The sequence below is a fragment of the Vipera ursinii genome, assembly GCF_947247035.1.
Source record: "Vipera ursinii genome assembly, chromosome: 2".
Taxonomy (NCBI): Eukaryota; Metazoa; Chordata; class Lepidosauria; order Squamata; family Viperidae; genus Vipera; species Vipera ursinii.
In genome coordinates, this window is record NC_139513.1 from 40,775,716 (window position 1) to 40,802,804 (window position 27,089).

General features: G+C 37.4%; 1 protein-coding gene across 2 annotated transcripts in view; it reads right to left on the reverse strand.

Moving 5' to 3' along the window:
• Window positions 1–588: 588 nt before the first annotated feature.
• The window catches only part of PDZRN3 (PDZ domain containing ring finger 3), a 214,596-nt gene continuing 188,095 nt past the window's right edge, over window positions 589–27,089 (reverse strand). For both annotated transcript variants that reach the window (XM_083354278.1, XM_083354279.1), the window contains 6 exons: window positions 26,727–26,814; window positions 10,353–10,451; window positions 8,397–8,459; window positions 6,843–6,947; window positions 4,026–4,142; window positions 589–3,380 (listed from right to left, as the gene is read on the reverse strand). In XM_083354278.1, coding sequence (XP_083210404.1) covers window positions 1,842–3,380; window positions 4,026–4,142; window positions 6,843–6,947; window positions 8,397–8,459; window positions 10,353–10,451; window positions 26,727–26,814 — 2,011 coding nt within the window. In that variant the 3' untranslated portion in view covers window positions 589–1,841. The remainder of the gene's footprint in view (window positions 3,381–4,025; window positions 4,143–6,842; window positions 6,948–8,396; window positions 8,460–10,352; window positions 10,452–26,726; window positions 26,815–27,089) is intronic.

Here is a 27,089-nt window from a genome sequence, read left to right on the forward strand (position 1 = left end):
TAGGATCTCTCCTTAACAAACCTCCGTCCATTACTTCTTGCCCTGCCCTCTGAGAATAAGTCAATCCCCTCTTCTTTGTAACAGTCCCTCAAGTACTGGAAGACAGTTACCATGTCTCCCACCCCCCCCCACCGTAATCCTTCTCTTTGATAAGCTAGATATACCTAGCTCCCTAAACCCTTTATCATACAATTTAGCCTCCAGATCCTTTATCATCTTTGTTGTTCTTCTCTGCATAGTTTCAAGGATCAACACGAAGGGTATACCTTTAAAAGCAAACAATGCCTAAAGCAGAATTCTGCCAACTCCGGTAATAAACTAGGCTCAAAAATATAAACAAGAGAAAAATGAAAGAAAAAAAATCATTGATGGTCAACAAAAGAATCTTCTTTTCAGAGAAAGAAGCTTCTGAGAAACTGCAAAGTAGATTGTGACACAGTATGATTTACTTCTTCTAAACTTAATGTTTATTGCCAGTGCTTACACACTGGTCATACCAATCCTAAGAATGAACTCATATTCAACAATTTCAGCTAGAGAAATCTCAGTACTGCTGTACAAAACAATGCAAGGCCATGTAGTGGCAGTGCTGCGGATAATGGATTAAAACAGACAAAATACAGCCTACTACAATTGAGTTGAAATATAAAACAATAATTTATTTTAACTCCATTTTACTTGTTAATAACTAGTCATGTTTTCCATGAAAACTGCTCTCAATTTCAATACATTCAAATCTACAAAGCTGACAGCTACTACAATTGGCATTTCAAATTACACAATTGGTTTTGTAACACCATTAGACACACATGCACATTCGTTCCAACAGGCCACAGCCTTGGCAAACTTCAAAACCTTTCAGAGCTGCAGCATGTAGTAGTTGCCTTCTGCTCTTTCAAGTGATACCTATTTTCTTCCTTCAGAAACCAGAGACAGAGAAGCTGAAAGTGTGTAGCTGTTGGCTAGAGTCCTAAAGAGTCATATGCATAATATTTTCAGTGCCTAGGTATTGCCTGTCCTTGTACATTTTATGTAAAGCTTCCTCCATAGTCTCTATAATTTAACCCAATGTCCTATCTCTGGCTATTTTGTTGAAACAGGACTGTAGTTACCCAAATATTTATAGTAATCACAGTGAGATTTTAATACTACCAGTCCAGCCAGTGCAATCTAAATTATTCCAATTAGGTTTCAAATCGAATGAGGTACAGCAGGATTTATCCTATCTGCCAGCTGTATTTAGTTTACCTATCATAGGTACCATGATGGACAGGCAAGCCAGTACAACTCCAAAGACACAGCTGGTGTGATATGTTACTGCAAAACGATTCTATGAAGGGTTTGCTAGTTCAGCTAAAAAAATTGATTAAAACAGCAACCTCAGCGGAAAAAAAGGACCTACTAGCAAAGATATATTGCAAAATACTGCCTTGTTAAAAATACATATTTGAGGTTGTCATTGCGTTTCTGCATGTGTAACCTTTTTAAAAATATGAATATATGAATAAAAAGATATTACCTGTGTTAAGTATGATTAATAAGTTTTCCTGTTATTTTAAAACACTTTATGCAAAAGGATAACAAGTTACAAAAAAAAAGGTACTATTGGTATTCCAAATAAGCTCTGCCTCTTCAGTATTGCCTTCAAAGATTTGGGGTGGGTGATGTCTCTCTCCTCTTTGAAAATGTTTGAGAAACCCAGATTCTCCATTTGGATGGTAGACCCGATGAATGTGTCTTATATACAAACAAAGAAACAAAACAAGTGTTGCCACATTGAACGAGGCAAGAATCTCTACCCCAACGGAAGGGTTTTATGTATTAGCTTTGGCACAGAAAAATTATACGGTAGTCACTGAGAGGAAAGAGTTGTAAACTTTTGTCCCATCTGGTGATTTTGTGCCATGGGTTAGGAGTTCTTGAATGGTCATCCAATTGTCAAATATCTTTTTGTTTCTTTTCTTCATCATTTTTTTGTGGCTCAGTTCTATGATATTCATTTCCTTCTTGTCCTCAGTCCCTTGTTGTTCCTTCAAGCATTCCAACCGGCTTTGCATCATAAACTCGCGCCGCTTTCTCTGCTCCTTGGCCTTCACAATATGCTGCTTCCGTTCCTCCTTACTCCAATAACGACCCATCTTCATTTCGCTGATGGCATCGTCATCTGTTGTCATGCCGCTGCGCTCCTCTCTGATCTTTATAGCACGCTCTCGCAGCAGCCGGTCCCTGACCGGCCTCTTGGTGATGTAGCGAGTACCATCGCTCCTGACCTTGACCTTCCATTCCATCCTGGGTTCACTCTGGTTTGAAGAGTTCCAGTCTTTACACATGCTCACCAAGCTCATCTGACTCTGTGCATATTCCACTGCGGACTTCTGTTGGATCAGCTGCATGTAGCTCTGGTAATGCTGGGCATGGGCTGGAATATGAGCATGCTTGTATGGAGAATGCTGATAGGAGGACAAAGAGGAGCCACTGGCTTTGGGAGCTGGGACTGTGCTTTTGCTTTCTTCGTTAATTTTCCTTTCCTTGAATTCCAATGGCTGGCTAAGGTCAGCATCTTTGGGAGGAGGTGGTTTAGTCAGGCTGGATTCCTGGTCTTCTGAACTAGGCAGCAACAGAGTGCCTTCTGCCCCTTCCCTGCCTTGCAAAGTGAGAGTGTCTGCTGTCCTACACAGAGAGTTATTGGGGGAGATGTCCAATGTGAGTGGTGTGCTTCGGCAACTTTCACCAGTGTTGTATGCACTGGAGCTGTCCTTGTCTGATTTTTCTGGGAGCTCAGTAATATCTGAGAGTTCATGTCGGCGGACATCAATGCTAGTATTGTAGTTGCGGAAGCCACTGTTGTGCAGCATCCATGGCTCTCGATACTGTTCCTTCAATTGCTGCATCTTATGGGCTCGCACAATATTAAGACACTCCAGCTCAATGTTACGCAGCTCCTCGTTCAGCATCTCCAGCTCCCTGTCCACGCTCTCGTGGTCACTTTTACTCATATCCAGAGTACTGTTGTGGCAGTACAGGCTGTAAGGGTTTGTGGATTTGACCTGGCATTTTAGCTCCAGCAGTTCACGAAACCTCTCGCACTCGTCCACTGAGATGCCAAGGAAGTCTGCATCTGTGCAATCGGCTGAAATAAACGACTCGTTGCTGAACTGCATGTCGCCACTGCCCAGCGTGTCCTGGCTATAAGTGAGTTTCTTCTGGCTTCCCAAAGTGTTTGAGGAAGTAATGTGGTCATCGCCATTGTTCTCTTGCTCGGAGCTCTCGTCATTCCGAGTGCTGTCATCTGTGCGCCCTACGCCACTGTCTTTTTCGTGTTGGTTGGATAAAATGGTTGCAGTGTCTGTGGTGCCACCGTCCTCTTCGTTTTTCTTCTTCTAAAGAGAAAATTAAGAACAGGAGCATTTATTTTTATTTTTTTAAAAAGCAAAACTAACATGCAAACAGCAGGATTTCTTTTATTAGCTTAATCTTTATCTATGGAATGGGTCACTGGTTAATTAAGATCTTCTGGTAAGGGAAGGTTGATTTGGCCTTACTTCCCAATAGTGGGATGCCATTTACAAAAAGACAGTTCTCCAGGCAGTTAAAATTAAATCATTTGAGTTTTAAAACATAACAGAAGTTTTTTTTCTTTTCAAATTGCAATCTCAAACTCATGCAAAGCCACGGTTTAGCCTGTACCATAGACATAGATTTATAACAATATTTCTGGTTTTGCTCAGATATGTTTAGAAAACCAAAATGAAAATGGTAGCTACAAGCAAGTGTTTTCTATGGAAAGGTGTTCACCTAATCTGAAAGAAACTTAAAAAGTTGGGTTGATGGGGAAGATCATCAGAACTGGTGGTAGTTGGGAGAGTACAACTTACATTTGATCAACAGGTGTTTTGTGACAGGCTACACCCACCACATAAGATATGCTGTATACCCTGCAGCCTGAAGTTTGACTAAGTTTCCACAATACGCTCCCCATATTTTCAACATGCTCATCAGACCTTTAGCCCCCAAATGGTTTTTACCTGCTGCAACATATTGGCAGTAAACTGCATTGCTTGGTGGTGCTGTTCCTCCAGCATGTCCATATGTAAGTCATCCAGAAAATCATTTCTGTCATCATCCATCCATCCCTCATCTAGCTGTAAAGGAAATAAACCAAACAGGGTTATTAGGAACATAAATTTAAAAATATTATAAATAAAAAAGGTAAAGGTCTCCCTTGCTCAATCATGTCTAACTCTAGAGGGCAGTGTTCACCTCCATTTCCTAGCTGTACTAAATAAAATTTAGCAATGGCCCTTTGGGAAACTTATGCATTATTTTGGAGTAACCTTGCCACAGAAGTCCTGCTAAGTTTCTTCCATGCTGTGAATCCCAAGGGCAGAATGTAAGCATAAGCACTGCTGTCATCCCGGTTTAGAACAGTAAATAATTCTCCACTAAATTTCCCTCTCAAATTTCAGGGTCCCCATCATCCCACTAATTCCTAGAAATAAATTTATTACTGGTACAAGAAAAAAATAAAATAAATCCAGATGGTTTCTGACAAGGACACGTGCAGCAATAATATATAGGCTTACTACCAATTGGGACTGAAACGTTCAGAGGAGTGCATCCATTCAGTGATTATGCTTTGCAAACTGTGTTCAGTGAGCTTCTGGAGGTGGTAGAAGCAGCTTCTGGTCATGTACAAAATAATATCTTTCAAAATCATAGACTGTACCACCTAAGCCCAATGGTATCAGCCCACCCCATTTAATCCTGCAGAAGGGGCATGCTACAGGGCCCTGTTGGGTCAAAGAGTTTTGACTGGTGAGGGTCTAGAAGGAGATTTTTTTTCTGTCATGGTCCTTGCTCTTTGGAATATCTTGTTGCCTGAGATAAGATATGCCCCACCCCCAGCAGTCTGGATGGGCATTAAAATCTGGCTCTGCCAGTTGGCTTGAGATCCATGTGGGGCCACTCAAATGTTGGAGGTGGCTGGCAGACTAATGGAGAAGATGTCCCCACCTTATTGACCTTGCCTTTTGCTTCATATCTCTGACTTAATGTTTTAGTGCTTTAAATATTTTTATACTTATGATTTTAATTGTAAGGCACCCAGAGTCACTTTGCAGAGATAGGAAATAAATGTCATTACCATGTGTTGATGAGATGAACCACTGCCTATCCCGCCCACTGAGACCAAAATAGCTACTGCAAATGTAAAATATTATATCTATTGCTCTCTATTCCCTTTGTTGTTGTTGTTAGCTGTGAAGTCGTGTCTGACCCATCACGACCCTATGGACAACGTTCCTCCAGGCCTTCCTGTCCTCTACCATCTTCTGGAGTCCATTTAAGCTCACGCCTACTGCTTCAGTCACTCCATCCAGCCACCTCATTCTCTGTCGTCCCCTTCTTCTCTTGCCCTCAACCTTTCCCAGCATTAGGCTCTTCTCCAGTGAGTCCTTCCTTCTCAATAGGTGGCCAAAGTATTTGAGTTTTAGCTTCAGGATCTGGCCTTCTAAAGAGCAGTCAGGGTTGATCTCCTCTAGGACTGACCGGTTTGATCGCCTTGCAATCCAAGGGACTCGCAGGAGTCTTCTCCAGCACCATAGTTCAAAGGCCTCAATTCTTTGGCCCTCAGCCTTTCTTATGGTCCAACTTTCACTGCCATACATTGCAACCGGGAAGACCATAGCCTTGACTATACACACTTTTGTTGACAGGGTGATGTCTCTGCTTTTTAGTGTGCTGTCTAGATTTGTCATGGCTTTCCTCCCCAGGAGCAAGCATCTTTTAATTTCTTGGCTACAGTCCCCATCTGCAGTGATCTTGGAGCCCAGGAAAATAAAATCTGTCACTACCTCCATTTCTTCCCCATCTATTTGCCAGGAATTGAGAGGGCCGGATGCCATGCTCTTGGTTTTCTTAATGTTAAGTTTCAACTCTATTCCCTTACTACTTATTATATAAATAATAATGAAAAATAATAATAAAATACCCAAATATTTCCGCCCCCCACATTAACTCTTTGGTATATTCCATTTCCTTACCACCAGGACCTTTTAAAAAAATCATTCCACTTTGTATTTCTTTAACTATGTGCTACTATTTCTGCAAATCGTTTCTTTGTAGCACTAGTTTCTATCCTGACCTTTAATCCTATCAGGAGAGTAGAATGCACATACATCAATATATATCTCATATATATTGTTTGATTAATCTATTAGTTAATCAGTGATTTCAACTTGATGTTGGCTCTTAATGTCCACATGGATAGACCTTTTGAAGAATGACTGTCCCTTGGAATATGGCCATCCAGCTTTTCCAAGGGTCCACACACATCTACCTGTAAAGTAAAGGCAAAGGTTCCCCCGCACATGCGTGCTAGTCATTTCCGACTCTAGGGGCCGGTGCTCATCTCCGTTTCAAAGCCGAAGAGCCAGCGCTTGTCTGAGGATGTCTCCATGGTCATGTGGCCGGCATGACTAGAAGCCAAAGGCGCACGGAACGCTGTTACCTTCCCACCGTAGTGGTCCCTATTTTTCTACTTGCATTTGTACGTTCTTTCAAACTGCTAGGTTGGCAGAAGCTGGGACGAGTAACAGGTGCTCACTCTGTTACGCGGCACTCAGGATTCCGCCCGCCAAACTGCCGACCTTCTGATCGACAAGCTCAGCGTCCTAACCCACTGAGCCACCGCGTCCCTTGTACATCTACCTGTACATTGGCTTAATATATTGATACATTCAACAATATTTTTTTTATATCTTGATCAACTTCCATCATCAGAAAAGATTGTTTACTGTAAAACATAGTTAATATCATATCAGTAACTGAATATGGGAGAATACCTGGAGAATTTCTGGTCTTGCTATGAGTAAGGAGACATTCTTGCTTTCTTCACTGGTCAGAAGAGCTACAGCTTCTTCTCGGTTCTGTATCTCAATTCCATTAATCTGATGAGAGAAAATAATAATAAAAAATCCTTCTGTCACCCTCTCCAATCACTTAGAAAGTGCAGCAAGGCATATTTCTAGAAAAACCTGCTGCTATATAGATGTTTTTGACAGATATATTACTCTGATCGTATATATATATGTAGCTTACGGCATTTAATTTATCAGAACAACTTGCAGCTTCATGAAACAAACAGAACTATCTGAGCTCAATTCTGCATTCCCCAAAAGACCACTGATTAAGTATTGCTTTTCATCTTCTTTCTGAATCTCTAAAATGGAAAGAATTTACCTCACACCCACTGCCTACATTCTTCTTTTGGTTCACCAAAATAATCAAGCAGCTACAGTGTTTAATGTTTTTTTGTGTGTGGGGGGAACCTGGTTCCTATTTTGGGAGTATTTTAACATGGAATGAGCTGATTTTCCATGTCAAGGAAAAAAATCTAATTTTAAAACTTTGTGCTGGAAAGATAAATACATCTTCTTGCCACATAAACTTTATTGCATCAAAAAGTAATGTGACATTTGGGATTCACGGGACTGTTGTGAGGCTGAATAAAATAAGGATTATAAATCTCTTTGCCTGCTAAAAGTGCTATATGATGGCAAATTCAATAACATTACACCAGTGTTAAGAGACTGTTGGATTATCCCCTGAGGTAGTTTTTCACAAACATAATGCTGTCAAGTAACACTTTGCCTTTCATGGTTGATCTATGAGAGTAAATACAACTGCATTTGGCCTAAAACGCTCGCATCTGCCCTTTCACCAGGAGACTGTTTTGGTGGGATTTCTCCAGGGGGACTTTCAAAATATGGTAAAATCTAGAGTGGGGAAGCTGAAAAAAATCCCAGAAGGCAGCAACAGCATACCACTTCTGCCAAGAAAATTACATGGATAGGCCCATGGAGTCACCAGAACTGCTTCTCATCTAAAATGAGATTTTAATCTTAGTGGTGTACAAAATCAGAATGTAAAGAACTGTATAATCTCTCAAACCCTGATTCTTCCAGCAGGATTTGGGATCCCAGGAGAATAAGGCACCTTCACAGTAGCCACATTGTCTGTAGGATGCTGATCCATTCTCCCGTCGCCTTTTTTTAAAAATAGTTTACACTGTTCCTTTATATCTGAGTTAAATGATTGTTTTATTGTACGCCATCCAGACCAGAGTCATACATGTGACATGGCTTGTTATATAAATTTGATACATAAATAAATGCAAAAGTTACTGTATGGTTTCACATAATGGGAAAGATGCTTGGATTAGAAAGTCAGTCAGGGTATCTCATTAGGTAATTTTGACAGAGTCTCTCTCTCTCTCAATAGGTTTACTTCTGTGGGGAATATTGGAGAAAGGAATGCTATACATATGGCTTTCAGTTCCTGGAGGAAAGATAAATATAACTATAAGCAATAAATGAATAAATATTTTGATAGCTCACTTGAATTATGCGATCACCCTCTCTGATACGACCGTCCTTTGCAGCAATGCTGTTGGGATCAATCTATAAAAGAACAGAAAACAGTTATACAACTGTATTCCCATCCACCCAGCATGTCCTCTTAACAATTAACAAATATTTATTCCCCTGATTCAGGGTAATGTAATTTTTAAACAGGATTTAATACATTTTAAATGCATCAATTGCTGATTTCCCAGACTGTATTGGTTTATAAGTCTACAGTACCTTGGTAGGTAGGATTTAATTATGATTCTTATAGACCAGGTCAGTCACTCCTATTTAATCACCCACTGTATCTTAGGCAGCCATTTGCAAATAGCTAAAGTATCGTCTACATTTGTTTCATATTTGAATATTGCAGAAAGACCTTTGTATGTTTCATATGAATATCTAAAGAAAGCTGGTAAAGGATTCAGCTGCACATGTTTACTGTTTGCTCTGCAGCTGGGAATCCTGGTAGAACAACGTTCACAACTGTGGGACAAGATTGCTGTGGCATTTGTGCTCTGAATTTTTCTCCCAGCAACATCTCTTTGCCTGATAAAATCTAGCAGAGTGAATACTTAAGAGTGTCCACTTGAACTTACTCAGTTGCTACCCTTCTAGGAAACCTGTCCCTCCCCATTCAAATAATCCCCTCTTTTATTTTTATGTTGTCATAATGTATTACTTTGTTTTAAATATGGCTTGTATCTTTGTTTTAAATATGGTACTACTCATTAGAAGCAGGAAAACACTTGCATAGGACTTGAATGTTCTCTTGTATTCATAAATAAGCCATCCATATTTAAAACATGAGAGAGAGAGAGAGATCAATTGAATGAGGCTTTCAGAGATCTGAAAAAATATATTGATTTGTTGGCACATTTTTTTTACTGAACTTATTTATAAAATAGTTGCATTCAGTCTCAGCAGTGCTTAACAGTTCTATTTTTGTTAATACTTGTAACCCCCATTTCCATCTCCTCACAAAGCAACTGAAAATTTCAGTGCCACTTCATCCATGCTTCCTTGATCTTTGCAGGCTGAAAAACCAACGAGTAAGCTTTATGTGTTCCTACATCCAAGTTTATATCATATTATACGCTTGTATTAACTTCAGACTTCAATGCTTAAAATTGCACTCCCCATCCCAATGCTACTATGCAAACATGCTAACTTAGTATGACATTTCATACATTTCATGAGAAGGGTTTAGACAAACGTTTATTACTGGTTAAAGTCCCACAAGACTCAATCTTTTTTTTTATGCAACAGACTAACAGGTAACCATTACAAATTAACTGTGGCATTCTGAAATCAATAGGGCTTAATTTAGTTAATCTTGTTATTTTCGTATTAAACCATCTCAATAGAAACAAAAATACTTTTAGTGGGGACAGTTGACACATTCAATTACTAGGTCATCAAGTAACCAAGTAATTCATGATTAGGTCTTGCAGGTGTGGGAATCTGGTGTTTTCAACAAGAACAAATCAATTATTTATTTCTATAATTAAAGTTAATAAAAAGCAGAAGGAACTGGCACAATACAAGCAGCTAGAAAAACACCCATATCCATGTCCATGATTTTAGAAACAACTTTAGGAAATCCGTCTACAAAGAGATCATCCACAATAGAAATCAACCCTGAGTAGGCACTATTTAATTTCTGACCAAAGAATAACAACAAATAGGTCTTGTAATGAAGACTTGAATGGATACCTGAGGCTTCAGCTAGGGAATTTGTGGATATCCTTCTAAAACTAAGTGTGGAACTTTAATTAAAATTCATCTATGAATGGGGAGTATAAATGCTAGCTCACCAGATGAATTTTAAAAATAATATACCAATTCTCCTCCAGGGTTACATAAGAAATGAAACTGATAACAAAAGAAAACTCTATTGCAGCTAGAGTCAAAAGACTCCTGCTGTTTAAGGAAATTTCATCTCACCTCACTGATATAAATACCAATATCATCTTCATCATCAGTTCTGTAGCAGACGGTAAGACCAAACTTGTCTTGGCTGTTCACTCGATGTAGATCCACTTCCTAGAGCAAAGGGACAAAACAAGGTGAAATTTTAGTTTTGTTCTTCAGACTAAGTAACAACATTTTGCTTACTGTTTCTTTTTCAGTGCTTAAAATGACTACACTAAATTAACTTACTGTCCTAGAAGTGATTATGGACATACAGTCAATACTGTAAGCAATTGTGAACCTTCATCAATATTAAGTCATTTTGAAAGTACATTTTTTTATTGATCAGATGGAAGAAAAATGATCTGTCTTTTATGGTGTGTCAACACCTGAAAAGCTAAAATACAAGAGAGTTTGTAAAACTTCTAATTTTAGTGATGCCCTGACATAAAAATTGGAACTGGTTTCTCTTCAGAACATGTAAACCTCTTGGCTTTAATAAAGATTTCATGAGCATAATTAAATTATTGAATGAATAATGAATGTTAGATGCATTTTTCCTAGGGATGCATCTATTAGTATATTTCTTTGATGATGTATGCATTATAACTCTGGCAGATTGTGATCCAAAGACTTTAATCCTCAAATCATCCAGCATCATTTAAATACCCTAGTGAAAGTTTGAGCCATAAACCAAGCCCATTATTAAATAATTTCATAGCAACTCCTAAGAATATTCTCTGGGTTAACTTTGAAATGCAATAATAACTTGGGCGACTGCTCTGCACAATTTCCTATTTTTACATAGTTTGGATTAAAAAAAACCCTCAAAACAACAGCATGTTGCGAAAAAAAAAGATTGGAAGCTTCACAAGAAAAGGTGCTGAACAGATAATGTACAAGATACATAACATGTGGTGTGTTTTTTTTCCATTTAACAACAAAAAACAGTTGTAGAAAAAGATAGAATTAGGTTTTGAAGTTTTGTGTCAGTGTGAGTTTACGCTTTTCCCCTGCACTGTGCTTAAGAGCATATCTTCAATGGGAATATAGAGTGTGCTGTAGAGACTCTTTGTTGGGTCTTATGATTAGGAGGAGAGGAGAAGTTGGTAGCATCCTGAAGCTTTGCCTTTCCCATAGGAATGCTTTGAGAAAATTTTCCTGGATTTTTTTTTCTCCAGAGCCCCAAACCAAAGCTACTCCATCTCCCCCCCTTTTTTTTGCTGGCTTCTCTCCACCTCCAGGTTTACTCTGGTTCTGTTGTGTGTTCTAATATGTAGGCCAACAGAATCTTGACTGTCTTTTCAGTCTATTTTTAACATTATGTTTCACTGAAAGACAATGTTGTAGAACGTGACTTCTACAATTATTCCCAACCCATTTAGTAGACATGACCATAGGAAGCATCTCTTTTTTATCCTGTGTAACCAAATATCATTTTGCATCTCTGTGTGCACTTTTTCTCTGGGCACCAACCGGAGAGTATGCAGATATAATATTATGTGTGAGGGTTTAATCAGCATGGTACATAAATATCCCATTTGTGATGCTTGAGCATACATGCACATTGGGAAGCAAAGGGCAAATTGCACAGATTCCACTCTGGGTGACATAAAGTGGAACAATTAATTTTCTTTTCTAATTGGGGTACACAAAGGGACCCATTTTTCTACCCATTCCTGTGGATCGTTTAAAACTTTTTTTTTGCCAGCTTCTCCTTCCATGCCAAATTTGGCACCCACAAGTTCTGGAAGCAAGCCGTTTCATTGATTAATTGTTCTCACAGTTAGCAAAGTTCTCCTTAGTTCTAGGTTGTTTCTTTCCTTGATTAGTTTCCATCATTATTTCCTGTATTACCTTCTGATGCTTTGGAAAATAGGTTGAGCCCTTTTCTTTGTGGTAGCTTCTCAGATATGGGAACACTGCTATCATGTCACTGCCAGTACTTCTTTAGTTATATTGAAAAGCTCTGAACTTTAATAGAAGAATTTAATTAATATGACTCTTATCGGTTATGAAGTCTACAGGGCTTTGTTTCATCTGCTATTATTTAAAGATAAATTTATCTGTTTACCCCAAAGGTGCTTTACCAAAAGGCAACTGGACATTCTTGGGTTTTTTTCCTTAAAAACATCTAGCTTCTTATCCATGAAGTTTCTTTAGTTCAGCTCTTCTTGGATGAGAAGTGAAATGTTTTCAAGGAAAAACTAAGAAAATCCAATTGCCTTTTGAAAAAGCACCTTTGGGCAAACGTGATCTGGATGATTAAGAATCTTCATAGACATTTATTTGTTTATTGAACATTGAATCTGCCTGAGATTCCCAATAGATTATAATTAACAATTAAAGCTAAAACATCCATAGTATAGAAACCACAAACCTTCCACAGAAGTTAAATATTTAAGTTAGTTTAGTTTATTTATTATTAAACTTATATGTTGCCCACCTTGCCAAAGTTTACTCTTAAATTTAAAGTTAAATTTAAACTTAATTCTATAGTTTGATGGAGCTATTGTTGTTCAATCCAAAATAATAGAATAATAGCAATAATAATGATCAACACAAATATTAATTACCAAATGCTCACTGGAAGAAAGTTAATTATGAAAATACTCATTAGACATGTCTCATAATTTTATGTAATAAATTAAGGAAGGGGCCAATTTAATTTTTAAAGGGAGGTTATTCCAAACAATTGAGGTCCTAACCAAAAAATGCCTTTGCCATTGGCCACCCTCGTATCAATGAGGTGGGAAGCAACCATCTTCTCCTGAGATAATTTATAGGGCAGGTCAGTTTAATATCACAATTATGCAACTTTATGCTCCAACCGCTAATGCAAAAATACAGGAAGCTATGAAGAATTATGGTCAACTTCAGTTTCAAACTGACAAAACAGTAAAGCATGTTGTACTGCTTACTGTTTGTAATTGAATGCCAACTTTGAAATATTAATGAGGAAAACATACTTGCAATTTATGACCTAGGAAAGAGAAATCAACTTCTTTTGACTTCATTGTGAAACCACTCTCCTAGGAACCAAAATGATTCCTACATATACAGACATTATCATATGGAGCACATAGAAATTGAACTGACAACTGTATTAATACAAGGAGGACTCATTTATATAACAGCATATGCACAGCCAGGTGCTGACTATGGAACTGATCACAGATTGCTCATGTACATAAGTTCAAAGTCCAGCTAAAGCAAAGAACAAAGCCAACCACTTCCCATGATATAATCTTGGGAACATAGACACCATTTTGAAGGAGAACATCAGGAATCACTTTGAAATCCTAAACCTTAATAGCAGACAACCACAGAAAACATAGAATGAAATCAAAGAATTTGTTAAGAATGAATGTGAAAAGACTGCCAAAGACCAAGAAACAGAGGAAAGTGAATTGGATGTCAAGTAACAGATGGTAGAGAATACCAAAAAGGGAAGCTAAACAAGAAATAGTATTACTGTGACATCTGTAAAGATAAAACAAACCCACCAAGGAAAAGTCCTACTTCAAAGTGTTAGGAAAAAGGATGCCAACAGACATATGCTCACCAATTCAAAAAAGGCCAAAGTTGGAAGAAATATACTAAAATTCTGTATAAATAAGGGTGTCAATTTCCAAGATATTTTAAAAGATATTCTATAATTTCAATACCCTCTAATACTAGAAGATAAAGTTTAATCAATAGCCCAGTATTTACCAAATTAGATGGTTACTGGAATTGATGGAATACCTACAGAAATATGGTAAGCATCAAAATAATTGTTACAGTTTTGTACCAACTACATTAGCATACTATAGGCCACCCAACTAAACAGAGGAAATAAATGAACTTTTTGCTATAGTCAGTTAACTATAGTAACTACCATTACTAGTCATAATAGTAATGGGGGACTTTAACTACCCTGACATCAATTAGGAGACAAACTCTGCACCAAGTTGAAGATCAACCAAGTTCCTGACAAACCTAGCAGACAACTTTGTCTCCCAAAAAGTAGAGAAGGGAACTAGGGGATCAGCCATATTGGACTTAATTCTCTAACAGAGATGAAATGATAGAAGGTGTTGAAGCTAAAGGAACCTTGGGGGGGGGAGTGATCATGCAATGTTGGAATTCAACATTATGCAAGCACAAGCAACAGAACATAGTCAAACTAGAGTCTTGGATTTTAAGGGAGCTAATTTCAATAAACTTGGGAAGGATTCCAATGGATGAGAAGCCACAAGGGGAAAACAGCTCAAGAAGCTTGGGAAATTTTGAAAAGTGAGATCATAAAAAGCAAACCGGCAGAATAACAGGTGCCAAAACATTAGAAGTGGCCAGTCTACATACTAATGTATGAAATTTTGAAAAGTGAGATCATAAAAAAGCAAACCGGCAGAATAACAGGTGCCAAAACATTAGAAGTGGCCAGTCTACATACTAATGTATGAAGAAAGTATAAAAAAGATTTAATAAAACATTCGTACTTTCACATGGCAGCAAAACGATTTAAAAAAGATTAGAGCCCTACAGTGAAATAGCAACTCCAATGTTCAAACCGGTTTTAGGAAAGACCAAGGAAAAGGCCATTATTGCCCATTTATGCTATATAATTGAGAAAGTCAAAGAATACCAAAAAGAAGTTTGTGTGTGCTTCATTGATTATAGAAAGGCCTTTGATTGTGTCAATAGCATTAGGTTATAGAATGTTCTTAGGAAAATAGGAATCTCACAACATCTTATTACCTTCATGCAAAATGTATATGTAGGACAGGAAAACACGCTCTAGATCAGGGGTAGGCAACCTTGTCTCTTTTATGACTTGTGGACTTCAACTCCCAGAATTCCTGAGCCAGCCAAGGTTGTCTACCCCTGCTCTAGATGGAACATGATGAAAGATACTGGCTCCAGGTTGCAAGAAGTGAGAAAATGCTGTATGCTTCCTCCATATTCATTCAACTTACTGCATATTGAAGGAGGCCTGATGCAAAACATTAACATGGTTTTAAAATTAGAGAAAGAAAATTCAATGTTGCACTATGCTCATAACACTAACAGAGAAAAATGTGAATGATCTGTAAGCTCTACTAACACAACTCAAAGAGCACAGTGAAAAATGGGGTTATAATTAACAAAACCTAGCAAATGACAACAGGCAAAGCAACCAGTCTTAGAAATGACAATGAAGATTTTGAAGTTATGGGTATCTTCTGCTTTTAGGTCAACGATGAATAATAAAGGAACAAGCATTCAAAAAACAACCACAGATAAGCATTTCATTGGGTAGCTGTGAAGATTAGAGACTCAAATGCTGGAATTATGTTTATACCAAAAGATCAAATTTACATAGGCAATGATTTTTACAGTATTACATTATGGAAGCAAAAGTTGGACTTCCAAGAAACAGGAGCAGAATATTGATAATCCCGAATGTTGGTGTTGGAGAAGACTATTGAGAATACCATGGATAGCCAAGAATCGATCCAGACTTTTCACTTAAGCACAAATGACCAAACTCATATTACCATAGTTTGGACACTAGTTGTCTTGTGAAGTCTATAATGGCTGGAAAGATGGAAGGAAGTAGAAAATAACATGACAGCCAGTGGCAAGGAGGATGGATGGATTACAATGGCAATGATTGCACCAAGAGAAGACACGAAGGGCCAGCCTGTGAACAAATCATCCTAAAGAAGGTCTCTTTCTGTGGTTGCTAAAAGTTAATAATCTCTACCTGATAGAACATAATCAATGACTGAATAGAACTTGTTCAGCAAAAGTGATATACTGAAAGCTACTTTCAGGTAGATTTTTGTGCCTTTTCCATGCACATCCCGGTTTTCTAGGTGTAATAGCCAAGTCATTAGAAATCTGAAATATAGATTCAGAACTCCACTGGAAGTGCATGTAATCATACAACTGGTAGAGAGAGGTAAATGCCTAGTACACAATAAGCATTAATTTTTTGAGGATAATATAGATTATGTAAATATACCAGATATACCTGTATAAATCCTAATATTTATATATAATTCATTCACATTTACACGTGGTAAATTTATTTTATTTATCTAATTTATAAAGTGACTCTGGGCAGCACACAACAAAGAATATTGTACTGATAGAAAATCTTTAGCTCAGGGTTGAACTATGCAGTCTTTGATGCTCTCTGAGCTTGGTTGTTTTCTTGGAGACATTTCATTATCAAACTAGGTAACACCGTCAGTGCTAGAAGGGAGCGGGGTTTTCTCTCCTTTTATATTCTAGAGGCTTGCCCTTCCAGTGTTGGTGGGATTGTTCTGGGTGGTTCCTTGATTAGACTTTTCTTTACTGTTAGCTTGTTTGTCTGAGTTCGACCTGCAAAACCCCCACTAAGCTCAGAGAGCATCAAAGACCCCACAAAGAATATTGTTGTATGCTGCCCAGAATATTTATTGGATACTGGAGCCTTGAGGAGGGAAAAAAACATTTTGGAATAAGCTCAACCTCGTATTTGCAATTGCACTGGGCTCAAAAATAATATTTTGGAAATTTGAGCTGCAGCTAGAACTTCAGATTATTCAATATCTCATTTTGTTTTTATCTCTCTTGCACCTACCTTTTTCTTTAACTAACACAAAATGTAAGAATATATATAAACAAAATGAATTAATGCTCTTCTATCTGCTCTTATTATAATAATGACTATAAACCTTAATGGATCTATAGATTGTAATGGAGCACCATGACTGGCTTTGAACATAAAAGAGAGAATGGATGGAGAGAGAGAGAGAGAGAGAGAGAGAGAGAGAGAGAGAGAGAGAGAGAGAGAGAGAGAGAGAGAGAGAGAGAGAGAGAGAGAGAGAGAGAGAGAGAGAGAGAATGGAATGAATGCAAGGGCAGGGAATACAACTCTTCATTTTCAACATTTGAATAACTTCCACTATATGAGTTAATATTTCTTTATACCCTTGTTAATTTAATTGTTTGCCCCATTTAATCCTTTTCTATTCAAATGTACCTCATGGTTTCATTCTGCTTGGATAGCTTTTAATCTACTCAACATTTATTTAAATGCTGCAATTTTATACAGTAATTATATATACCAATTTATTTCCCAAGTTTCTTGTTTTCTACAATTTTGTTTTTTGTCAATAGAAACTGGGCACTTGACTACATGAGGAATTGAATTCAGAAGTCCCAATGAGTTTCAAACTTTGTTTTTTTCTATATCCTAATATCACTGATCACTAAATGCATGGAATTCCAGACCCTTTTCATTTCTTTTTTTTTCAGGTAACATACAAATTAATAAATCAGATCAAATCACACAGGATTTTAAAAGATCCTTAATGCAGCACTCATAAACGTACTGCTGAGAACTGCAATTAAGCCATATTTATTTGAGGATTATTTGAAAGAGCAAAAAATGAAAAGAGAAGTCACACAGATGCATGATAATGGTCTCGAAAACTATTTACACATTCCTACATGTGGGAAAAACACACCCACAGTGTTCAGATCAAGAATGCTCATTTTCCTTCCCGGTATTAGTGCATTATAAGATCTAACAACATAATAAGTCTGCCAACCAAGAATCTCTCCCTTTCAACCTGCCGTCATTCACTGGGGAAAGACAATAAAACTCACTGATATGAATAATTTATTGGCATGTCGAGATGACAGCTGCCACGATAAGCAACCTCTTGTTATTTACTTGTCAACATGTGTAATTTGTCTTGAAAAAAAAAACCAGAGCAGTAAATGTCAGTGACATTTGAGGTGGTATTTAAATGATTTTCAATCAATAGGTGCGATTGTAAATGGCTCCTTATTCTACCTGCATGCTTTCTTTTGTTACAGAAAGGTTGAACATCAGTATAATGGAAGAATTTTCCATATTTCTAAAGCTTTACCATTATTTTTAGCAACGGGATTGAGGGGTGCTGTTCAATAAGGGTGATTTAATAATGTCAACCAAATGCAATTTCTGGGTTACTACTTTAGATGTTACATAACAAAAAGAAATTAAGTTATTTATTTATTATTTATTTCATGCCTTTATTATTTTACAAGTAGCTCAAGGTGAATATACCTAATATTCCTCCCTCTTCCTATATTCCCCATAAGAATAGAGGAAAACAGGTTGCATTGAGAACGATTGGCTCAAAGTCACCCAGCTGACTTTCATGCCTAAGATGGGTAGTGCTTTAATAGTCTCCTGGTTTCTAGCCTGGTGCCTTAACCAGTAGACCATGGCTGTCAAACTTGCCACGTCACGTGATGTGTCTTGATGTAGAGTGACTTTTTTTGCATTGCTGGAGCTGGGGTGGGCGTGGCCTCTGTATGATGCAACCGGCCCATGGGCCGGCAGTTTGACACCCCTGCACTAAACCAAATCAGTAACAAATGGCTTTATTTAACTAATGTTAAGGAAAGATAGAATGCCTCCCCTTCAAGGTTTATTTTCTTATATACATATTTATGTCATCTATAATAGTATAAGACAAAAAAGCCATTTAAACAAACCAATGTAACAGACTGATAAATAATTTATTCTATGTGTATGTTTAATCAATATGAGATTGGGGTAGCTTGGGGTTGAACTGGGGAGTCCCTGTGGAGTCCCTGGTGCTCTCTGAACTTAGTTTTGTTTGTTTGCAGACATTTCATTACTCAGTTAGGTAACCCTTTCTATCCACTGGAGATGCTACCTAATTGAATAATGAAATGTCTTGGAAATAACCATGTTCCGAGCAGAATAAGACAACTCGCTGCAGCCAACTCGCCATGGCCAAGTCACCATGGCCTTGTTGCCATGGTCAATTGACCATGGTCAACTCACCATGGCCAACTTGCAGTGGAACAACTCACCACAGGACAATTCAACAATTCAATTTAATTATTTAAAATAATTAAAATATAATTTTATTTTTTGTCATTCACATTTCATTTTGTCTCTCCTTTGGCATCCTTTCTTTAATGATTCTATTTCACTATTTCTTCCATATTAGTGCAAGTCTTGGCCATGGCGAGTTCTCCTAGACCTCTTAGAAAGCTCCAAGGACTGCACAATTTGTTTATGTGCATGATGTACTGTGATATATCACAGCAGCCTGTCTCATCAAGTGTTCCATGAAACGTTGTTAGGGGTCCCACAAGAAATCATGATTTGGAAAAACAATCCTGATGCAAACATTCTGGATGGGAGAAAATATATGAAGTACATACACTATTTTTGAAATGTTCATTTTCTCCTAAGTTTAACCTAACCTTAGGTTAAAAATTAAAAATTAATTAAGGGGACAAAACAGGGGACATACAAAGTTGGAATCATGCATGCAGCAATCAGAATGACTCTGGGCTTCTATCCAAACAATGTAAGATCAAGTCCAGGGAAAGCTTTTTCCAGGAAAGAATTTTCAGGAAAGGAAGTCTATACATGAGACTCATATGAAAACTCGTGATTGCTTGGTAGAGGCAAAGGTTCAAAAACAACACGGTTATCATTAAAAACGTAATTGTCAATTCTTTGGTTTGTTCCATTTATGTTACCTGGAATATCATATTCATATTCTAATGTTAATGGTTTGGCTATTTTCAAACTGCTGCATCTCACTCAGCTGATTACTTGTGCTTTTCAGCATGATGCAAGTTTAGCACATATCATTTCCTCACTTCCTGCTATGCATTTTTGACTGACGATGCCAGGGGTAAATCATCAAAATAATATTAAAACAGGTATCTGAAGAAGTGGTGCTTGGATAAAAAGTGTTTAGACAAGAAAAAAATCCCTTTGAGAACAGCTTCTGAACAGGTGTTTAATATCTGGATTTTTATAAATAATTATATGCAGATTTACCCTTGAGTACAATTGCTTCAGCCCTAGTTAGAAGCAGAAATAATAGGGATTTCAGGCTACTCTAAATATGATAATTTGGTATACAAAGAAAGAATAACAGCCCTTTCCTAGTTGTATACATTTCAAAAAAGTTTTAATCTAATCATAAACCTTCAAGAGCGGATGGTTATCAATGCTTCTAACATAAAGCAAGTTATTCTTTTTCTTTTAAGCAAAAAACCATCTAAATTTTCCAGCTATTTCCTGAAAAAGAGCCCAGAGAGTAAAAATGAAATAGAATAAGATTAAAATTTGGAACCCACTTATAATGACTTTGGAATGCAGATATGATTGCAGTTTAAGCTCAGTCGTATTATATTGTGGTTTTGTGGGTTTTTATATTTGTTCTTTATTTCTGTTCTATGCTTTTAATCCTTGTTAGCTACCCTGTATTACAATTCATACATTTGGCAGCCATACAGATAGTGAATTAAATAAATATCCAGAGGAGTATGGGGGGAAAAAGTAAATCATATTTGGCTTTGAGTCCCCCCACCAACTCTGCAGCAAGGATAAGAAAAGGGTAAATCTCATTCCTTTAATGGAGCCATATGGTTACCGTCCATCAAGTGAACAAACAATTTGATATGACAAAGTGGAGGATTTATTTTATTGCATATTTTGACATGAAGAATTTAGCTCTGAGCCAAAAATCCTACTTTGCACACTAAAAAGCCTAGAAAAGACTTTTGTATGAAATGCTCCGAGCTGAGAATAAAGGGATTGATTGGTAGTCTAATATCTGTAAAAAAACATATTCAAGAAAGAATAACATAGATTAATGGCACGACACTGTATAAAACAGCTTCCAAGACTGCATTTTTAGACTACAAGAGAAACTTTTGTAGGCTCACTGGAATGACTGGAAAATGTACACAACCAGGAATATGTTTTTCTTGGATATTTGGTATTTTCTAAAGATGATGCACATTTTAAGAACCAGGGATGACCACTGACATAACTTTGAGAGACAGATTATTCATGTGTTATAGAATTGTTATAAAACCAACAATATACAAAAAATATAAAATCCTGAATGTGGAACACAGTTGCATAAAATTATTTTGAGTTTGTGCCAACTGGTAAGTGATAAGGAAAGCTAATGGCAAGAATCTTGAGGACTATTCATTGTTAGACAAGGATATAATAGTGTCTTACAATATTGTTATGCCTACAGCTGCTCATAACAGTAAAATTCCGAAATAAAAGATAATAATGAATGATTTTCTGTCTACTGAAAGAGGAATTTGTGCTCAGAAATTTATTGAACTTTAATTCAGACAATCCTTGTTAAGGCCAGTTTCAAACTTTATAAAACAGAGTTGTTCTTCTGAAAAGGATACAAAGGATCATTTTGTATTGGAAATGAAACTCTCTCTGAGTGAACAGAGTTGTAAGGTATTGAGCTTAGAAGTTACCCTTCCTTTGTAAGCATCTTTTGTTATTTAGAAGTCTTTTAATAAAGACTCTCACAACTGAAGAAAGAAAATCCTTGCTGGGCTTATAGTGGTATTTTCTGCAGCAAAAATTTGAAGCACCAATGATAATGGATACATACATCTGGAGGTGTTAATCTAAACAGATTAACTCATCTATATTCCCAAGGGGCACATTCTTGACTTTAGAAAACATCTCTGTGAAACTGTTAGATGTGCAGCAAATACGGTTCCTATGTGGTCAGCGCCATGAAATTAATCCTGTAACATTGCCACTAGCTTACAGACTGAAATCCTTCTGGGCAATGGGAGGTATGATGGAAGTTTGAGAATTCTATATAACCAGAAGATTTAAAATCTCTGATCAAGCTCTCATACCAAGACCCAAGGAACCAGGGGCTTTCTACAGCCTTGGGATTGAGCATCATACTATGTTTGGCCACAATAGAAATGAAGTAAAAAGTAAATAATTTGTAGTTTTCACTCAGACACATGGAATAAAACTTAGTTGGATAAAATTAGACAGCCTTGATCAAAATACTCATAGATCAGATCCAGAATACCAAATATTTCCCTGACCCTCTGCTCTTGGTTAAAGTTTTGAATCTGGCTTATAATAAGCAAAAATTGTAGCAGCAGCTGAAGATACAAACAATAGTAGGAAAGCATGGATGGTAATACTTAAGAAATGGCTTAAATCTCTAACTCCTTGTGACCCTAGAGTCCCACAAAGTCAGCTCCTTATTGTCTGACTCATGTTTCCTTAAGTAATTTCAGAAGCTTTTGATAGGCCATGTCTCCTTTATAACTAAAGAAGATGCAATATTAAAACATCCAGGAACATACAACCTTTTGTGAATGCAAATGAAGGTTATCATCTGAGATATATTGGTAGGGAATAGATCTCACAGAAAAGTTACTTCTGAGCAATCATAAATAAGATCTGGCAATGGTGAATTAATTGTATTCATTTCTCCAATACTGTTTTTTAAAAAATGAATAATGTTCTACAGATGAAGTTACAGGTGCATGTTCTAAGGTCTGTTTCCAGTAAGGCAGAATCAAGCCTTGTTAAGCTGCTGTTTGCTATTATGGTATCTCTTAGTGAGTTATCAAAACTGACTGGAAATGATCCTTAAGCATTACTTACTACCCTTTGTTTCCCCAAATCCATCACAAGCTGCCATGCATTTTAATACTTCCCAACTAATGTGCAGTCATGCTAAATTTCATAAAAATGAACACTACTGTTTATAATTTTTCTTGCCTTGGTCATTTTGAATGAAGTTTCAAAATAAGAGACCTCAATACATATTGCCCTAGTGCTATTTGTGCCTGCATTTTTTCAAAAGCTTAATTTTTACTTTTTGAGAGCAGTGATAAAATATCTCGCTGAATTCCCAGCAACTTTAGACTTCAGTTTTCAATCCAGAGCTATGATTGCTTCTGTTGTCTTTAGTGGACAGTTCTTGGCAGCTACTCAATACTTGTGACTGCTATCAGCTTGTACAGATTGGTAGACAATTCTAGGGCATTTCACTGCATTCTAGCAGGAGCGATAGTCATTTACACAGGGGACTTGTTGACAATATCTGTTAAGTCATTAATTGTGAATTAGGAAGGCCATAAAAGCGTAGATGATGGACTGGAAGTCAGAGGGTGATTTATAGAGCAATGAGCCCAGGTGGTTTGGTTTGATATTTTCCATTCTTTTCAACATTCCTCCTGAAGTCGATGAAACAAGTGGCCCGGTGGTCTATTTGAGACAAATTAGTCAATAAGCAAACAATGTGGTTAGAACTGCCTGAACATTTTTAACACACTGATTCTTTCAATTGATCTTGGTCTCGTGGGATTAGAAAGATTCTCTTTAAATGAGAAACTCCCTCTAATCAGTAAACATATCCTTGATGTTTAGCTGCTCACGTTAATGGGCTTTTTTATTTATATAAAAAATAGAAGCTTAAGAACTTTTCTGAAGTCAAACGCTAAGAATTGAATTAAATTAAATATGTGTTAGTCAAAGGGCCAGCCGTGAAAGTAGCTGCTTGTTTAACTTGTTCTGCAGCTGTATAATGGCAATAGCAATTTGTTGCTAGATCTGGAAATCTGAAGTATAGCTGGGGAATGCCTGAATAGAGCTGCTGGTTACAGAAAGCAGAGGAAAGCAAAGTGTTCTGCTACTGGTAGAAGAGAATATTTGTAGCTCAAGGTTGATCTGTGGAGTCCTTGGTGCTCTCTGAGTTTGGTGGTTTTCTTGCAGAAGAGCAATTGAAAGCTTGGTTGTTTTCTTGCAGACATTTCATTACCAAACTAGAATGAAGTACTACAAATCAGCGGGGTTTGCTCTTCTTTTTATATAGCAGTGGTGTGCCCTGTCAGTGTTGGTGGGAGTGTTCTTGGTTCCTTGATTAGGCTGCTGATTAGCTTGTTTGTCTGCATTGGTAGTTCTTAATTGAGGAATTGTTTACCTCTTGATTGTTAGTCTAGTGCTGATCCTGGCGTTAATCTCTCCTCACAGGGGTGTTGATTGTTGTTGAGGATGTGTTTCAGGTCTGTTTGCTTCCTTTTGAGCTTTTTGATGGCCTTTTTTGAGTGTTATGTAGATGTTATTTACCTCTATGTTCCTGTTAAGGGCCAATTTATCTGACTGCCAAGCCTCCAGGAATTCTCTGGCATTTTTGGACTTGGCTTGATCTAGGATGCTCACAGTTTCCCAGTTGAAACTATGGTTGAGTCTATCTATGTGTTGTGAAATTAAACAGTTTTCATCAAAGTGTTCTGAAAATTGCTGGCCTCATGTCTCTAGAAGGTACCAGGTTGAGACAAGAGAGAAATTATGCAAAGTTAATAGATCACAGGGGCATTTTATATGCCTGAAAGGTGATTATCTTTGATATTAGAGGCCCAGTTGCTAAGCAGGATTAAAATAATGACACATTTCATATCACAATCATCAAATTACAGGGCTGATATTGGATCTTATTGAAGATCAACTGTTTCTGTACATAAAGAAGATCCCTGGTTTTTGTCAGTTTGGAGCTAGGTAATAAATCTATTCAATAGAATAGAATAGAACAAAATAGAGCTGGAAGCGACCTTGGAGATCTTCTAGTCCAGACCCCTGCTTGAGCAGGAGAACCTATGCTATTTCATGCAAGTGACTGTCCAGTCTCTTCTTAAAAATCTCCAGTGATGGAGCGCCCACAATTTCTGAAGGCAAGCTGTTCTACTGGTTAATTGTCCACACTGTTAGAAAGTTTTTCTTTAATTCCAGGTTGCTTCTCTCTTTGATCAGTTTCCAACTATTGTTTCTTGTCTTGCCCTCTGGTGCTTTAGAGAATAGTTTGACCCCCTCTTCTTTGTGGCAGCGGCTCAAATGCTATCATGTTACCCCTATTTTTCTGACAGGTAATAATAATAACAATAATAATAATAATAATAATAATAATAATAATAATAATAATAATAATAATAATAATAAGTAGTAGTAGTAGTTGGAAGGGACCTCGGAGGTCATCTAATCCAACCCCCTGCTCAGGCAGGAAACCCTATACCATTTCAGACAAATGGATGTCCAGTCTCCTCTTAAAAACTTCCAGTGTTGGAGCATTCACAGCTTCTGGAGGCAGGTTGTTCCACTGATTAATTGTTCTAACTATCAAGAAATTTCTCCTTAGTTCTAGGTTGCTTCTCTCTTTGCTTAGTTTCCATCGGTTGCTTCTTGTCCTGACTTCAGGCGCTTTGGAGAATAGCTTGACTCTACTTCTTTGTGGCAGCTCCTGATATATTGGAACACTGCTATCATGTCACCCCTCATCCTTCTCTTCATTAGACTAGACATACCCAATTCCAGCAACAGTTCCTTATATGTTTTGTCCTCCAGTCCCCTGATCATCTTTGTTGCTCTTCTCTGTACTCTTTCTAGAGTCTCAACATCTTTTTTTACATCATGGTGACCAAAACAGTAGTTTGGAAGAGGAAGCTATGTATTTATTTCAGAATTTTCTGAGGTGAGTTTTCCTTGCATTGCCCTCTTCCTTGAATAATGGGGAATTGCCAATTGAAACATGACTACCAGTTTGGGGCACCTCCAATAATGCCAATCAGTGAATTGACATTATTATTTTCCTTTCCCCTTTCAACACTACTAAGTAGATCAGACCAGGAAATGAACTCTACAGGAAAGCTAGAACTATTTTTTTATTGAGATTGGCTATAATAACAAGATCTTGAAAGTCTGATTGTGATCTACTTCTTTCCTCCCCACATACTGCAATGAATCAGGGTGGTGTCTGAGTGCAATGCTATTATTGTTGAGCATGATGTTGGGAGATGGAAGAAAGATCCACAGAGTAAACAATGATTAGATGAGAGGCAGTGTAGCCTGCCAAAGCAATGGAGATGTGGCCAATGTCTCAGAAGGGACCCTCCATAGTTTTTTGGACAAAAAGGAGAAGGGGAAAAACGTATACTTTTAGGCTTTCAGGTTTGTGTTAATGTAACCTTACAAGTTAGAGCTAGTATTTTTAGATGTGCTTCTTCTCTAGACTAGTTCACAAGGCTGACACTGAGCCACTTTGAATGATTATCTTGTTTCCCGGGGCTTAAAAATGTTTTAACCCTATTTGCTTAGATAATAGTCCTTACATAGTTTCATCAAGGTCAACTCTTTTACTTTCTTCATTTCCTCACAAAAATGAGGAGGGCTACGCTGTAGGACTAAATTTCCAAGTGAAAATCCATATATGCACAGAAGCATTACAAATGAATGCTCCAGCTTCCAAATTCTATTACCAGTCTTCTTTATCTGAAATATAGAGCGAGAAATCTGTGCTTATAAACCAGCTGAAAATGTGGCTTCTTACCCTTTAATTATGTAATATTTAATTAACCAAATATCAAAGCAAATGAGACTAATTTCCTATTCTTTGTAGTGCAAACTGCTGAACAAAACAGATTATTTAGAAGCATATTTCCAATAAGCTGGGATAATGTAATGCCTAATTTGATTGCAGCGGTAATGGTGGTAGCACGTGAACATATATTAAAACCTTTGTATATTAAATGACTGCTTCAAGTTATTACTCATACCTCTAATTCTAGGTCCTCTCTGTCCATGTCTTGATGAATGCCTCCCATGTAAACATTAGGGTCATAGTATTCATGCCCTGATGAATGCCTGGGAAAATAAAGCACAGTTTAGGTTATCTCTCCGATCCTAATTAGCATATTAATCCTCCCCCAGTCACATGACAGATCATCACTAATATGTCAGGCATGCATCCAGACTGATGCATTGCCTGTGATCAATGGCACTGAGGTTGTTAGCACATTAAACAATGGCCCACCCACTAAAAGCAACCAAGTATGAAAGCTGTCTTGCCTCCTTAATATAATGGCCCCTTCAGGTGTGGTTTGCTGCCACTAGACAAAAGAACATTTATTCCACAATAA